This window comes from Apus apus, chromosome 5, assembly GCF_020740795.1.
Source record: "Apus apus isolate bApuApu2 chromosome 5, bApuApu2.pri.cur, whole genome shotgun sequence".
Lineage (NCBI taxonomy): Eukaryota > Metazoa > Chordata > Aves > Apodiformes > Apodidae > Apus > Apus apus.
In genome coordinates this window covers 3,468,308-3,484,660 of record NC_067286.1, presented here as the reverse complement: position 1 = coordinate 3,484,660, position 16,353 = coordinate 3,468,308, and the positions used below count along the sequence as shown (strand labels likewise).

The following is a 16,353-nucleotide window of genomic DNA, read 5'->3' as shown; positions in this document are numbered from 1 at the left end:
CTGTTAATCCAAACACTTGGGAAAAGGACACTTAAGTTTCTTAGGGATGGCTCTTTCAGCATGTGTGCAAATTGCATTTTATTTATTTCCTGCTAGTGCTGAATACAGATTGCACCAGGGCACCCCTACTTTCCTTTTACTATCCTTAGATTTTCACTGTACCTGTTCCATTTGCTGTCTGTAGTTCAGCTGTTACTAACAATAACTCATTTTGTGAGTGCTTTGCTGTCTCCTGAGGATGAGAAATGAATGCATAGCTGCTGCTGTTCACTTTCTCACTAGTGATGACTGTGGGGATAGAGGTAATGCCATGGAATTTTCCTTATTATCTTAAGCTCCCCAAAAGGGCAGGATATTACCCTGACGTATTGAGAAGTCAGGGTAAAACTGTGATTTTTTTTGACCCATAAGTGGTGAAGCCCCGTTGCTAATTAGAGAACTGCAGTTTGACAAAACAGAAGGGTGAGGGTGTGTAGGAAGGGGACCGTGAGGAAAGGGGGAGAGGAGCGGGAGAGGAGCATCTTTTCACAGTCAAAGTAGCACAAGCTAATTTCCTAGCCGCTTCTGGGCTGCCTAGGTGACTAAGTACAAAATAAACACCTTCTGCTAGGGCTGGAGACGGTTAGTGGAGGATGCAAGTACAAGCAAGGCACAATAATGTAAAACCTCGCTCTTATTTCCTCAATCAATCCCCAACCCAGCCCCCCTCGGCCGCTGTTCCGCAGCTCCCCCTGAGGCAGGGGGCGATAACCGGGTTCACAGCGAGGTAAAAAAAAAAAAATATAAAAAAATCTGCACTTCCTCATGGGGAAAGCGTGAAGGACGCCTGGGATCTGCTCCCGTCAACTTCGGGTGAAGAACTAAACGCTTTTTCACCACAGCCTTCCTCGCAGAACGGCTTCCTCGCCAGAGACCGCCCCCGAACGCTCGGTCCTGAAGGGGGGAAGGCGGCCGGTTCCGGAGGGCAGAGCCCGTCGGAGGGCAGAGCCCGTCGGAGGGCAGCCGGTTCCGGATGGGAGAGCCCGTCGGAGGGCACCCGGTTCCGGATAGGAGAGCCCGTCGGAGGGCAGAGCCCGTCGGAGGGCAGCCGGTTCCGGATGGGAGAGCCCGTCAGAGGGCAGAGCCCGTCGGAGGGTACCCGGTTCCGGAGGGCAGCCGGTTCCGGATGGGAGAGCCCGTCGGAGGGCAGAGCCCGTCGGAGGGCAGCACGGCAACCCCGCCCGGCGGCGGGCGGAGCGGCGGAACGATCCCGCCCCGCTCCCGCCCTCCCCCGGCCGCGGGTCATGTGCAGCGGGCGGGCCCCCCGGTCCCCACGCCCCTCCCCGGTCCCCACGCCCCTCCCCGGTCCCCACGCCCCTCCCCGGTCCCCACGCCCCTCCCGGTCCCGTCCCGGCGGCGCCGCAGCGGGAGAGAAGGAGGGAGGGAAGGAGGGAGCGCGGTGGTGGCTCCGATGGAGGCTGGAGCCGGCGCCGAGGCGGAGCCCTTGTTGCCCCCGCGGAGCTGGCGCCGGGGCCGGGGTCTCGGTGCGGGGAGCGGGGCGGGCGGTGCCGCTGAGCAGGGTGAGTGCTGCGGGGCGGGCGGTGCCGCGTCCCGGGCCCGCTGAGGGAGCCGGTGCCTGAGGCGGAGCTGGCGTCCTTCCCGCTGGGCTTGCCCCGCTCCCGGGCTCGGGGCACCGGAGGCGGGGGGAGTGAAAAACCCCGGCCTGCTGAGCGGCGGGGGCTGGGCTGGGGGTCCCGGGTCCCGGCGGCTCCGCCCCGGGCGGCTCTGCGGGGCCGGAGCTCCGTGAGCCCCTGTCACCCCCCCGAGGGGCCAGCCTTGCGCTGCTGCAGCCCGAGGCTGGAGTTGTAGGTGCTGTTTGTTTGGTTAATTTTAATTTTTTTCAAGGTGCTGCCAGGTGTTGTTTTATTTTGTTCTCTCAGTGCCCGTTAGAGGTCTGATTTCTCAATGCCTTCCCCCGGAAAAGCTGCTTTGGAGGCTTCCAAGTTCTCTCTTTTCAGGGTATCGCGTCGCCGAAGTGAAGTTTCTCTTGCTGTTTGCCTGTTTGCTCCGTGTGAAAAGTGCAGGGGGGTCTGGGAGAGAATCCCGCCCGGCCAAACCCAGCAGGACCTTAATCATCACCTTGTGACTAAGGGTCACTTGCTTTGACCAAGAGTTGCAGAATGCAGTGGGTATCCTTGGTAGCACGCATGGAAAACGCAGAGTTTGTTTTTATTATTCTTATTCTTTTTATTTAGGAAAAAAAAAAAAAGCAACCCCAGAATTTCCCTTTTTTATTTTAGGAGCAGCTGCATCGATTCTGCCCTTTAAAAACAGTGGGGTTAACACTAGGCTGGTGCTGCGTGGTCCAAGATGCTTTTGCTGTCCTTGCTATCCTTTTAACTAGTGCTGTTCCTTTAAACAACTTCATTTTTTGTCTCACTGGTGCATCGTGTCTCCAAAAAGATAAGATCTTGCATGAGCCTACTTTGTCTCTTGTTTGTGCTCAAGGTTTCTTGCACGGTAGTTCCTATGGGAATCGGTACCAAAACACTGTTGTTGATGATGTTCAGATGAACGGTGACATTTAAAAACTGTTTACAGTCTTTGTAGAAAACTGGTGCCGCTGAATCATGTGGAACCTTAACATCATCTGGGTCGGTGGTGTTTCTGGCTTTGCTTTTTGTCTGGAGAACCTTGTGCCAGCACTGGGAATGACTCTCTCTCATCGTACCCTGTGCTGGGAATGCTGTCTCCTGGGTGGAGATGGTGTGGGGTTCTCCTAGGGCTGTTCCCCCTCTGGGGGAAGGTTACAATATCATGTATTTTTTCATATCTCTACCCATCAGCTGCTTTTTTTTTTTTTTTTTCCTTCCTCCCTTGTTAGTTTCTTCAGCATTTTGGTCTTAGCTGCCCTTGTCTCCCTCATTGCCTTACTTGTCAGGTTAGTTACTCAAAGGTCCTAATTCAAGTGGTTGAAAGTGACTATGTTTTCATATGGACTTCTTAGTAATGGCTTTAGAAATGTTACAGAGTAACTAATTTTGTGATACTTTATTTTACTTTGTGTACTTTCACTCCTTGGTATGTCTTGAACTCTGATCCCTTTTTTATGTTAATAACTCTCAGGACAAGTTTAGAAAGGACTTAATTTTGTTCATCATCTGACTGGAGATTTCTGTTGGTTTTGGAGAGAACAAGATCAATCTAAACCTCAGTGTGTTTATTAAACAACAGTAAAAATGCCTAGAATACTAGTGTCAGATCTGACTGCAGTTTGTTGAAGGGTAATTTGATTGAAGCTCCATTAAATAGAAAGGGATTTTCACTGTTTCATTTAGGGGCGACTTTCTTGTTGCAAGGTTGACGAGGAGGTGGGGTCATAAAAGCCTGTTACTTGGACTTCTCTCCTTATAGAGATCACAGTCTTGTGATAGCTATTTAACTAATAGTCTAATCTAGCTACTTAAGCTAAACCAAGAGAGCAGCTTTTCACAAAATATAGAAAGATGCATGATGCATTTGAGACTGATGGAGCAAACATGGCAGGAGCTGTCTCTTGACTTTTTGTGTGTGTTTGCTGTGCCTTGTATCATGAGAACCACAGTTATGGAGCAAGCCATAGGCTTTTTCCAAAATACAGCAGGTGATTCTTTTTTCTTTTTAACTTCATAGGTGCTGGAGCTGATAATGACCTTTATATAAACCAAGCCATAGTATTCATTGAAGATGCAATACAGGTAAAGCTAACTTTTTTGTTAACTATAATGCTTCCCATGCTGGGTATTTGTCCCATGTTCTACTGGCTTTTAAGTTTTTATGCATTCAGGCAACATCCCCTTAGCATCATATTGATTTACAAAGCAAAATCAGAATTCCAGATTCCTGTGATATGAAAAATTTCAGTGAACTTTGGCCTAGGAGAAACATGTTTTCCCACACAATCCAATGGATAGTGTCTTCTCTTCAAGGCTGTCAAAAGAGATTCTGGTTTGTGGGGTGGTTTTTTGGGGTGTTTTGTTTTTGTTTGGAGTGACTGGCCTTACTGCTAAGAGAAACTATCTGAGCAAACCCTATAATTTGCCTCTAAATCTGACTACTTGCATGGTTTAAGAGCTGGTAGAGTTTAAGTCAAGCTTCAACAGAGAAGCCGGAACTCTCTTGCTTCAGCTGAACTTAGCTCCTTAGTAAGTTTTGATTTTTCTTTTTGTTATTCCTTTACTGGCCATTACTGCATATTCCTAGATCCTGTTATCTCCTGGTTACTACTGGGAATGCTGGAAGGCAGTTCTTGAGTGCTCTGGCTGCTTTCAGATAGCTTTTGGTTGGTAGATATTCTGGGGATCAGATACACTTCAGGTGTGCCCACCTTTCTGGAAGTGGATGCTTCTCAGGGGCGGCAGAGCCCAGAGGCAGGGGCTGAGATTACAGATGACAGCAAAATCAGGCCCCTTCTGAACAATCATGGGTACAACCTTGAACTGAAAGCATGTTTTGTTTCAAGACCTAGGTCAAGGTCACTTATATTCAGAGTGAAATTGTTTGCATCTTACGGCTTTTTGGAAGAGAAAGATAAAAGAAGATCTATGCATGAATGCTAGAAAGGTAAACTACATGGGTGGACCCTTTTGGTGAGCAGATAGAATAGGCACTGAGTTTTTACAGATGCTGTTATTTGTAATCTTTGCTTCAGAGGATTGCCACAGTTTCATTACCTGAGCAGTGGTGTGGTCTTTATGTTAGGAAAACTTCACTGAAATCTTCCTCGTCGCGCACACGTAGGAGACAGCTCTGGTCATTGCTGACTGACACTTTAAAGAAAACACTGTACAAGTTATTATTACCTTATTGTGAATCTGGAATTTTCTCAAGACTTGAGCTTTGTTGGTCAGAACCTCATTTATTTTGGGAGCTTGATCTTTATCCTTGAGGCAGGCAGGAAGTCATGTTTGAATTATCCCTTTTGCTTTCTGCCTCCAGTATCGATCTATAAACCACCGTGTGGACTCCAGATCCCTGTGGCTTTATCGATGGTACTACTCCAGAACTTGTCAGTGGTAAGAACTTGGTTTTCTTTTTGCCTTTTCATCTAGGAGGAAGTCTTTATTAAAAAAAAAAATAATAAAAATAATCATCTTAATCTTTCTTTTTTGTTAGGTAATTAGATAATTGTGCTTTTGTCCTTATTAGAATTAAGTGTAGCAAGCAAGTTCAAAAGAACACCACCTAGGGTTATTTGGTGGTCAGCAGTTACACTTTTTAGCATGCTAAGGAAGTGCTGTGTTGTGGTTGAGCTAATTTGTGTTAAATAAGATATTATATAGCTTGGTTTACTTCTAAGAAAATTGTTTTACTGTAAGTATTTTGTCGTTCTGATGCATTTTGTGGGCTTGGGGATTTTATTCTTGTTTGTTTTGTCCGGGTGTTTTTTTTTGTGTTTGTGTATGTGTGCTTCTATGTTTAATTTCATCTCTATCCAAACAGGATTTTGAGTTTAACCATTACTGTAATCCTGGCTTTGGCTTTCATTGAAAAGCCTTCCTCACTTACCATCACCTCAGATGTACGATACCGTGTTCCTGGGTGGAACCCTCCCTGTGGCCTAACGGAGAGCATCGAGCTGCTTTGCTTTCTTGTGTTCATGGCTGATGTGTCTGTGAAGGTGAGCATCACACTCACCTGGGACTGCAGGAAACATGGGGGGTGGTGGGCAGTTCATAGGTATCTTCACTGTGGCTTTTCTTAGTTTTATAATTTTGGAAAAGTCTTAGACCCATTATTCAAATCAAATCTTGGATTTGCATGATGAGATTGCTTTGATCTATTAAAGCCTTCCCTCCAGGAGGAATTAGAAAGGGCATGTTTTCTAATTAAATAATTGTTTTCAGGAGAAATTAGTGCATGCTTTATAATTAAATAATTTATTGCCTTTTTTTTTTAACCTAAGAAATGTGTGGAAAAAGTGTGACAAATTTTGCTGAGAATCCATTGATTTTGGGCTTAGCTGTTTGTATTAGACTATAAAAGCTGGGATGTGTGGCAATCAAATGTATGCCAGTTCAGTTAAAAAAACAAACAAGAAAGTCAGAAGCTGAACTTTACTTTGGAAATCTCTTGTTAAAGAGACATTTTTCTGGCATTCAAAGTATTAATCTTGCATGGTCTGTGTGCACCTCTCACTTTTTACTGACCATTATTTAGTTCTTGTAGCAAAATTATCTGATGAGTGTATTTTTGTCTGGATTTCAGGGATCTCTGTGAGCACTGATGTAAAATTACAAACAATTGGTGGAAAACAATTGATGCTGACTTATTAGGGTATTGGAATTTACTATTAAAATAAGTTGTTTGTTTTTCCCTCTCCAGAGTTACTTAGTTGGATGGGAAGAATTTTGGAAAAATAAATGGCTAATGGCTTATATACTGACATTAATAGTTTCCCTTGCTGATTGGATTGTATCACTGAGTTTTTTCTGCACAGAGGTAAGAACTGCTTTCTGCAGAAACAATCAGCAGATTGGCTGTGGAGGGTGGCAGAGAAAAACCTGCAAAGGAGGAGTCAGCAGGGTGCATGTGGTATATTGGAGAATTAAGGGAGGAGGGTGAGATGGTTCATTTTTGGTCTTGGGTAGCTGGATAATACATTGAAACACAGAAAATGTTTGGAGTAATACAGCCTCTCAAGGGGTTCTGTTTGATTCTTAATATAAGATGTGAATGGATCAGTAAAATTAAATAAATCTTGGTGGTTATAGTCTGTCAACATTCTAAGACTGTAGAGAAAACTCTGGTTGCACAGCAGCAATTTTATCATACAGTTGGAGAACTGTGTTCTTAACCTGATCCCAAAGCAGAGTCTTATGTAGTGATGTCTAAGTTAAAGGTAATTGTATCATTTAAGTTATAGGTGATTATATCATTTAACAACTGCTGTGTTGTGTTCAAGACAATTGTGTCCTGAGAGGAATGTCAGTTTTGTGAAACTGGAGGTGTCCCCCTTTAGGCAATAGTGCAATCTCCCAATTGGTTTTCTCTGCTGTGCCATGAATCTGCATGAAATTAGTTGTTGTTCACTTAGAGTCTTCATCAAGAAAATACTAATGTGGTAAAAGTGCTAGAAAGTGAATGAGGCAGAAATCTTGACTTTTGTTTGTTGTGTAAGTTCATGTGTCAAAGCCATTACCTGTTGCCTTCAGGTAACTTTCAAACCAATTTCAAATGATTGCCTGTATTAGTCAGGATTAGATTGGATGCAGTTACTACTATTAGTAACACTGTTTAGTTGTTCCTTCTTCTGTGGTCATAGTTGACCACTGGTCACTGTTGACCAGGATGTGATGTAGTATCAAAGAGGTCATTTTGAAACCTTGAAAGAACATGTTATTTTAGCTTAAAAGCATCCAGCTCTAAGAAAGATGCATATGTCCTTTTTGTATTCAAGCCAAATAAATATAATGAGGCTGAAAGAAGTTAATTATCTGGGTTGAAGATTGTACTTACAACATGGTGAGTGAGTCTTGGAAAGAAGTGATTGTAAAATCTTTAGGTGTGATAATAGGCAAATAGTTTGAACAAGAGCCTCCCATACAAAGCAGAGGGAGAAGGAGCAGTTTAACAGCTGGGATGTATGAACAAGAGAATAGCAAGGAAGAAAGTGGATTTTTTTTTCTGTTATGTGTGGCCCTGAGAAGACTGGTCATAAAATGCAGGATGCTGAAGAACTTGAAGTAGCTAAGTCACAGAAATAACTTAGTCTGGCAAGTGTCTTAAATGCAAGCAACAAACAGCTTAATTGCTGTAGTATATGTTAAGGAAAATAAAGGCAATCACCTGCTTGAGTGGTATCAGAGGCAGAAAATGCTGAGTAATTAACAGCCCTTTTAATTATAAAAAGACTGAAAAGTGAAATCAAACACTTATTTTCAAAATATGTCTTTTTTTACTGAAAGTATCTTGCTATTAATTCCTTTGCTGAAATGGACCTTGACAGAGGATATGAAAATGCCTTCTCTTGACTTACTTGTTATGTCTACCCAGCAGTAAAGTTAGATTGTCTACAGTTAGTGTCCTGATGAGGTTATTGAAATGTCAATGTGTATTTTTAAAGCAACCTCACATTCTTTTAACAAGGCACCCATATGTGTAACATTTCTTTTGCATCCTTTGTGACTCCAGTGAGGCAGATTTAGCTTCTGAGCACAACTTTTTAATGTTAACACCGTTGACTCTGTTGATATGTGTATCAGGGTTTTTTGACAAACTTGTATTAAAAATATTTGTGGCTTTAGTCTCATGGGAACTCAGTACCTGATCTGTTGTTTTGTTTTTTGCAGGAAGTGAGAATAAGAAGAATTCTTCGTCCTTTCTTTCTCCTTCAGAATTCTTCTATGATGAAGAAAACATTAAAAAGTATCAACAGCACATTGCCTGAAATGGCAAGGTAGGCAAGAGCATAGAAAACAACTTTTCACAGCAAGCATGTGGTTAGTTATCTGGTGTGTGACATCTGAGTAGCTTCCTTCTTGATGGTCCTAGGGAAGTGATTGGTGAGAACAACCCCAGCTCCCTCAGCCTGTCCTCATAAGAGCTGCTCCAGCCCTTGGATCACTTTCATGGCCCTTCTCTGGACACGTTCCAACAGGTCCACATCTTTCTTGTGCTGGGGGCACCAGAGCTGGACGTAGTATTCTAGGTGAGGTCTCACCAGGGCAGAGTAGAAGGGCAGAAGCACTTCTCTCCATCTGCTGGCCATACTTCTTTTGATACAGCCCAGGATGTTGTTGGCCTTCTGGGCTGCAGCTGCACATCGGTGGCTCACGTCCAGCTTTTGATCCCCTAGGGCCCTCAGATCGTTTTCCACAGGGCTGCCCTCAAGTGTGACCTCCCTCAGCCTGTGTTCATGTCTTGGGTTATCTCAGCCCTGCTGCAGGACCCTGCACTTGGCCTTGTTGAACCTCACGAGGTTCACCTGGGCCCACTTCTCCAGCCTGTCCAGGTCCCTCTGGATGGCATCCCGTCCCTCTGGCGTATCGACCGCAGCACCCAACTTGGGGTCATCAGCAAACTTGCTGAGGGTGCTCTCAGTGCTACCCTCAATATCGTTAATGGAGGTATTAAACAACACTGGGCCCAGCACTGACCCCTGAGGGACACCACTTGTCACTGTTTTCCATCTGGACTTAGAGCTGTTGCCACTACCCTCTGGACTTGACCATCCAGCCAGTTCCTTATCCACAATTTCATCACTACCCACCTGAAAGATCAGTAGTGGGTAGAAGTCAGAGGGATGTCAGGATGGAGGTTGTGGTAACTTTTTGTTTCCTTTAGTCTGTAGAATTTCTCCAGAATGCATGTAATGTGACTCTGCATGTGGCAGATAAGGTTTTTTATGCTAGTTGTGTGGATTTTTTTAATTCTGTATGTTACATACAGCCTTCATGTAAGGGAAGAACTGAGGCATCATTTTGGCAAAGGTCAATGATGTGTTTCTCCAGGGTGGTCTCTCAGAAGTGTGGGTAGACACACACAAACTTGTCTTCTAGTCATGAGTGCCACACAAGAAGATAGGTCTTTCTTTACATCTTCAGAGTGCTTTACTTCAGCTTTTTCATTTCTAAATGGTTGCAGCCATGTATGTGTTCAAGGTTACTGTCATTAGAAGTGTTGAAATGGAAACCCCACTGGTGAAATTGTAACCAGAGGGCACAATGCTTTTTGAAAGAGATTCCTTCCTTTCACAGGGGTCGTGTGTATGTACAGCTTATAGAGCTCACTGCCCTTGCCTGCTAGTTTTAAACTAGCAAGTCCCAGGACAATCAAAGGTGTATGCAAGGCAAGATGTTGTATTTTGATTGGAGGGTATAGATATGGTCCCAACTTTAGAAAAACACGTTTAGAAAAACAAGGTTTTAATCTCATGGACTTGACAACTGCCTATGCTTGTGCTGAGTACTCCTGAACAAGTGTGATTCTTATTGTGAATCAAAATATAGATCACCTCCTATTAACTCCATAGACCTTGGAAGTAACCCTAGTTTTCTTTAAATGGCATCTTTTTTGCATTTCTAGCAAAGGATATTAAGAATAAGATGAAGTTGATATCCATGCATGTGATATGTTTTCTTTCCAACAGTGTTGTTCTGCTGCTGGCTGTTCACCTGTCTCTCTTCACCATGTTTGCCATGCTGCTGTTTGCTCGAACAAAGGTAACTTCTTGTTATTTATGCTTTGATCCACCTTGGTGTTTTTTTCCTTTGCTCACATAGCTGCTACATGTCTAGGTTTATCATTGAACTGGTGACATTTATTTTCTCTGAGAAGGTCATGTTACCTTGTCAGACTTACTGGGATGAGTTTAAAGTCTATTTAGAGATTGAACATGCACATAGTGTCCATGTATGGTGCTGTTTTTCTGTGAGTCTGCATTAGAAAGCCCCTCAGAACAGCATTGGGATCTCTTCAGTCTGTAGTGAAGAATTTTTTCCAGCCTGGCTTTGTTTCTTAAATTATAATGCTCCTTCCTACTCCACAAATGAAATCTTCCACTCTTGCTGGAAGCTGTGGTATATTATTTTGTGGTATATTATTTTACTAGTCTACCTCTGCTGCTCAGAGCCAAGTTAGATGGTTCCATTCTAAAATGTGGTTGACATCTTACTTATGGTCCTGCATGTTACTGGTATTGCTGCCAGTATCACAGGTGAGAAATGTGAATTGTGTTTATGCAAGAGGCTTCCTTATACAATTCTCCAGTCTGATCTTTTGAGTTAGATTCTCTGCTTTTATTGAAACCTTCCGTGTTGCTCTGTGACCAAAGCTCTTAATCTTGTAATTTTTTTGTTTATATTATCACTAATTTCTTTTCTCTTTTCCTTATCCAGCTCTTTGCTAAATTTAGTTTCTTCTATGTTTTCTTATCTTCCAATACTGGTATCCCTGGCCATGCCTTGGTAGGTTTTTGCTTGGTTTTGCCTGCATTTCCCTTATGTTTTGGTTTCTGATTTTTTTTTTTTCCTGTTTGTTTTTTTTTTTCCTGCTTCCAAAAAGCAAATTTGAAAACTTGTGGTTAAAATCACATTTGTGTTCTGCTGATCTTGGTATGTTCTCTCTCTCCTAAACTTCCTGTATCTTAATGCAGTTATTTGAGGTGACTCTTCATTACTGAGGAAGCTGTTTTGTTTCTCTTCTTCAGTATTATACTTCTGGACAAGTCCTGAAGTGTAGTCCTAGAGTATACAATTCAGGGTGATTAGGTTTCCATCTATGCTGAGGTGCAGCCTGCTGCAGCTGGAATAATTTGAAAAAGCAGCTTCTACTCTACACTTATTTTTGTAATGCAAGTAGAGACTGAAGCTGGTATTAGTCTGTTCATGATTTTTATTTTATTATTTTTTTAAAAATCATGTTTATGGAATCCTTCTAGCTCTATTATTCTGGTATCTCTTGCAGGCTAAGTGGTATTGATTTTAATCACAGGTGGCTGCAGGTTTCTATATTGTCTGTTCATGATGTCTTTTTTCTCCCTGGGTCTGAGATGCTAATTGGAAATAACTTCTATACTGAACCTTCTGTGTCTGCCTTAGCTTGCAGTTCTTGCTTTGTAACAGCCATTAATAAGTGAAGTAATTGCATTGTATTGTCCTAATTTTTATGCTTGTCTTGTGAATTTTTCCTGTTGTAGAATTGATTGTGAAATAAATTGTGTGTTGACTGATTTTTATTTAACTTTTTTTCTTTTTTAAATTTTTTTTCCCCACCTTCCCTGGTAAGACAGTCTTAGTGATTCTTCAGTGTTTCTCTAACAATGAACATCTCTCTGACTAGGATGGGCAGCAGGATAAGGAGTGGGTGAGGTATTTCCGGAATTTGCCAGATTCATTGACATCACTGCTGGTCTTGCTAACTACTGCAAATAATCCTGATGGTGAGCAATCTCTCAGAAATAACTTCTCTCACTTCCAAGAAATAAGGAAGTAAGATTATCTTCATACCACTATAGCCACTGTTTGAGCTGATAGCTCTTAGTAGAGGCAGAGGAAGGATAAATAAAGATTTTTTTTTGCCTTTAGTAACTTGATTCTTGTCTTTCCTTTGTTGTAATTATATATGTATCTCTGAAGTGGAGCTCTTACCAGTTGCCAAAAATTGATAGAGGTCTCCAGTTTTCAGCTTAAGCATTACATTCTTATTTCCTTCTTTGTTAAATCTGACACAGTGATGATTCCTGCATATTCGAAGAATCGAGCGTATTCAATCTTCTTCATACTCTTCACTGTATTAGGTAAGTTGCTTCTTGTCTTCAGTAATTTAAATGCACTTTAAGACTTGTGCATGCCTGCTACAGTATGTTTTATTTTTCTAGGAAAATGTAATAATAAATTTCTCTTTTTTGTTTTTTTTTCCAATTACTGTCTAATATCTTGCAAAATAATGTTCATGGAAGGCACTTAGGGTTTGTTTTTTCAGTAACGTGTCATAGAGGAATGGATACACTACAGTATGTTTAAACATTTAAAGCATTTTGGAAATCAAACATGAGAAAAGTAATCCTTCTTGAAATTCTACATCTGATGTACTATATACATGGAAACTTATTTGGGAGACAGAAATGTATTTCAATAATTCTCACTGCCTGTTTTGCTCCAACAGGCAACTTGTTTCTGATGAACTTGCTTACAGCAATAATATACAATCAGTTTCGAGGATACCTTCTGGTGAGTGGAGCATTCCCAATTTCTGTGTTCTACCATAACCTTGAAACTGTGAAGCCCTGAGGATGAAAACTTTCAGCTGTGTTTTAAAGCAGTATACCCATCCTGGTTGTAGATTCAGTTCTGAGGTACTAAAGGTTTACCATGTTTGGTATTTTTGTACTTAATCCTTCCCATGGTGGCTGGATGTGATGTTAGAGTGGTTAGGAGGGCAGTCTGTGACCTAGTAAAGGAGGAAATTGAATCTAGGGGTTGGCTTGTACCAGAAGCAGCTGCCAGTAGTTATAGTAGTTATTCTTGGTAGTATTCAGTCTTAAGAAGAACCTGTGTTTGGTCTCCATGCAATGCCAATCATCTGTGTAATACTTCAGTGTGCTTCTGGACTATATGTGATTCTCTCCATTTTGTGGCATGTGAACATGATGTGTAGTTTAAGGACCTCTTGGCTGGGGTGTCTATATGAGAGAAGTAAAAGCTGACAAAGGAAGTGTACCTTGAACAACATGCAAATCTGTGGTGACAATTAAACTCAGCAGTAAAGGTTCTTTCTCCTTTATTAAAAGACTATGCAATATGCTTTGATGCATTAAGCACACCAGTTTTTTAGTCTCCAACTAGGAGTGTAGTCTGGATTTCCTTAGCAGGAAGAGTGTAAGTGCTTTTGTTTACTGTATGAGAGAGTGCATTTGAACACTCTGTGAGGAATTGTAATGAGCTATAAAAAGTATTTCAGAAAGCAGGGACAGTGTAAGTCAAATGAAAGATCATCAGAGTTACTTCCAATAAAATACACCTCTTCCCAGAGGTTAAATTTGTGCAGCTGGAGATCTCCAGAACTGTGCTTATCTGCAGCAATGAGTATAGAACATCGAAGGTGCACCACAGTTACTTAGCCTAGCACTGTCTTCATTCTACTAAGCTACTATGTGTGTTAACTGCTAAGTATTAATATGGTTATCACACTGATGGCACACAACTGAATCTTTGCTCAGGCAGTCATCAGTCAAAAGGGGAACTGTCAGTCTCTTGCTCCTCAGAGCAGGCTGAGTCTTGATATCCCTGAGGTGATCTTCAAACTGTTTGGGGTTTGTCTTTGAGCTTTGTGACTTTCATGGTGAAGTTTTTCTCTCAAGTCTTGAGTTCGTTCCTCAACAGTTTCACTTCCACCTGTGTTTTTACTTTTTTCTTGCATATTTCATAGCAATTCACAGCTCAACAGCAATGGTTTTGGTAAAGCTGAGTCAGGGTAGTGCAAAATGCAAAAGCACTTGAGTCTGACAGCTCAACCTCTGGGCTGTAAGTTAAGCATTTTTCCCTGTGTGCTAGTACAGTGATGGCTTCTGTAGCTTGGAATGAACAGGGGTTCCCAACTGTGTATATTCCAACTGGTCTCTTCTCCTGCCCACTGTTTCCTTGGGGATTGGTGGTGGTGGCAGGGGAAACTTGGCAACTTGGACTTTGGGTGTGATTCTCCCTTACTTACATATACACTTATAGGTCCTTTGTTACTTCCTTCCCCCTTTACTCACATATACTCTTATAGTTCCTTTCCCTTGTTTTGCATAGTCTTATAGTTCATTCTGCTGTTCAGAGAAGTGGAGTTGAGGGCTTGGGGGGAAAAGTGAAAAATAATGGTTGCTCTAGTAGAGCTCCAGAGGGAAGGTGAAGTTTTTTGGATAGTAAGCCTTAGACAGTATTACAGAGGGAGGAATGGCTCCCACCCTCTTGTGGGAAGGAGGTGTTTAATTGCAATATGTGCAAAGAGGAGTTTTTGTTTACTTTTCCTCCTGCTCAGTTTCCTTCTTACTTCCACTTTGCTCTGTCCCATGTGAGAACACTCTGTAATCTGAGTTCTCATAAAGTAGCTGAGTTTGAAAGTGATTACTATGACAAAAATGGAGCAGGAAAAACTGTGGCTCTGACTTTATTATTTTTGGTAAGAAGCTAAAGCTGGACAAGCTGTCTAACTCTCCTCTTTGCACAATAGTTTCTGTGAATATCTAAGCTTTGCTGTTGCCATTGTCTCAGGAAAAGGCACGTGTCTATGCAATCCAGAAATAAAAATAAACCATGACCTAGATGTTTACTGGAACTCCAGAAACTTGTTTGCTTGCTTCCTTCCTATTTGTACAAGGAGTTCTTGGAGGGAGTTGGCCTAGCTCCTGTTCTGATTTCTCATCACAGATCTGGGGTGCATGCCAGAGGATCAGTATATTGTCTGACTATAGGAAATAGCACTGCATGAGAAGCTGGGTAGCCCTGATCTTCCCTAAGTAATTCTGCTAGGAATGGGCTTCACTGAATTCAGCCTGTGACTCTTTGTGGTATTCCTTTTAACTGAGAAGTATCTGTCTGGTTGGACTCGGGAGCTGGATGAGTAGATCTTGTGGCTGATGACTGGGACTTTGGTGGTGAGAGAAGGAAAACAGTGTCTTGCCTTCCTGCAAAAGGATTTTAGTTGGACAGATACAGCTTATTCTAAGGCCTGCTGTAAGGCCTCTCTAAGGGCCGGTCAGATAATTTACAAGTCTTACTTCTAGACCTGTCAACATTCAGTTCCATTTCCTTTAAACAAGTAAGTAAATTGTCTTCTCTGGTTCTTCTACTGTCTAGAAATCAGTTCAGTCCTCCCTCTTCAGGAGGCGACTGGGAATCCGGGCTGCTTTTGAAGTGCTTTCTTCCCTGAAAGAGACACATGCACAACAGTAAGTAAAGAGTGTTTAAACAGTAGATTATATGGGATAAAAGAGCAGATTTTTGGTTGTCTTGTTTAGTATATTTGCTGAGGATCCCTTGAAAAATGGCAGTTTGCTCTTCTCTTATTTTTTCTTCAGCTGAATGTTTAATACACACTGTTTGGGACTCATTCTGGTGTCTATTTCCTTTTTATTTCTACTTCTAACTTTAAGTGCTTTTCAAAGAAAAAAGAGGCAGGAGTGCATTTGAAAAAGCTGTTATTTTGCCATCCAGACAGTTGCCTGTTTCAGGGTCTGTCCTGTTTTCTTTTAAATAGGTCTCATGTCAGTGTTGAGGCCTTACTACGAGTGGTGCAGAAGGTTGAAATGGATTCTCGCTGCAAGCAAGCCATCATGAGAGTAAGAACTGGATTTTCTTAGTCTTTGTATTGGCAACTATCAAACCCTCTGATGGCACAGCTGTGAAAACTGAAAATTCTTTCATCAGATCACCTATCTAGGAGTAGTGGCTTTCAGCTCAGCTTTCTCTTTTTGCTGCTTTCTTGAAGAGTGTGAAGGGATGCCCAGCTCACCGTTTGTTTTGGTCTTTGGGGCAAAACCAGTCTCTAGGCAAGGACTTCACCTGTAGGTTGCTCCTTCTTTGATTGGTGTGATGAGGAATGCATTCACCTGTGGAGAGGTGCAGAGTAATGAAAGCTCCTGTTTTGCAGGGTTAATTTTTTCACTTGCTATTGCAGCTGTTGATCTGAATGTTTCTTTTTCATGTGAAGTCACTCAAAACGTGCTCCTGTGACAAACTGTCAGCTGCCCAGTTTCAGAAGGTCTTTGAAGAACTAGACAAAGATGCCATTAAGGAAGTATGTATCTGACAATCATTTATAAAATGTCATAGATTGAGTGTGGTCTTGCACAAAAGTAGGTGATTGTTTCCTGCTATAAAGCATACAAACAAACTCCACCGCTTGTTGAAC

At 42.2% G+C, this 16,353-nt stretch overlaps 1 protein-coding gene across 2 annotated transcripts in view; it reads left to right on the top strand.

Moving 5' to 3' along the window:
* Nucleotides 1–1,427: 1,427 nt before the first annotated feature.
* The window catches only part of TPCN2 (two pore segment channel 2), a 28,920-nt gene continuing 13,994 nt past the window's right edge, over nt 1,428–16,353 (top strand). Inside the window, exons 1-14 of one of the 2 annotated variants that reach the window (XM_051621399.1) lie at nt 1,428–1,559; nt 3,652–3,716; nt 4,957–5,033; nt 5,461–5,638; nt 6,343–6,459; nt 8,310–8,416; nt 10,109–10,181; nt 10,857–10,925; nt 11,800–11,899; nt 12,191–12,256; nt 12,625–12,689; nt 15,300–15,391; nt 15,700–15,781; nt 16,153–16,239. In XM_051621399.1, coding sequence (XP_051477359.1) covers nt 1,451–1,559; nt 3,652–3,716; nt 4,957–5,033; nt 5,461–5,638; nt 6,343–6,459; nt 8,310–8,416; nt 10,109–10,181; nt 10,857–10,925; nt 11,800–11,899; nt 12,191–12,256; nt 12,625–12,689; nt 15,300–15,391; nt 15,700–15,781; nt 16,153–16,239 — 1,287 coding nt within the window. In that variant the 5' untranslated portion in view covers nt 1,428–1,450. The remainder of the gene's footprint in view (nt 1,560–3,651; nt 3,717–4,956; nt 5,034–5,460; nt 5,639–6,342; nt 6,460–8,309; nt 8,417–10,108; nt 10,182–10,856; nt 10,926–11,799; nt 11,900–12,190; nt 12,257–12,624; nt 12,690–15,299; nt 15,392–15,699; nt 15,782–16,152; nt 16,240–16,353) is intronic. The other variant, XM_051621400.1, reaches the window with a different exon arrangement.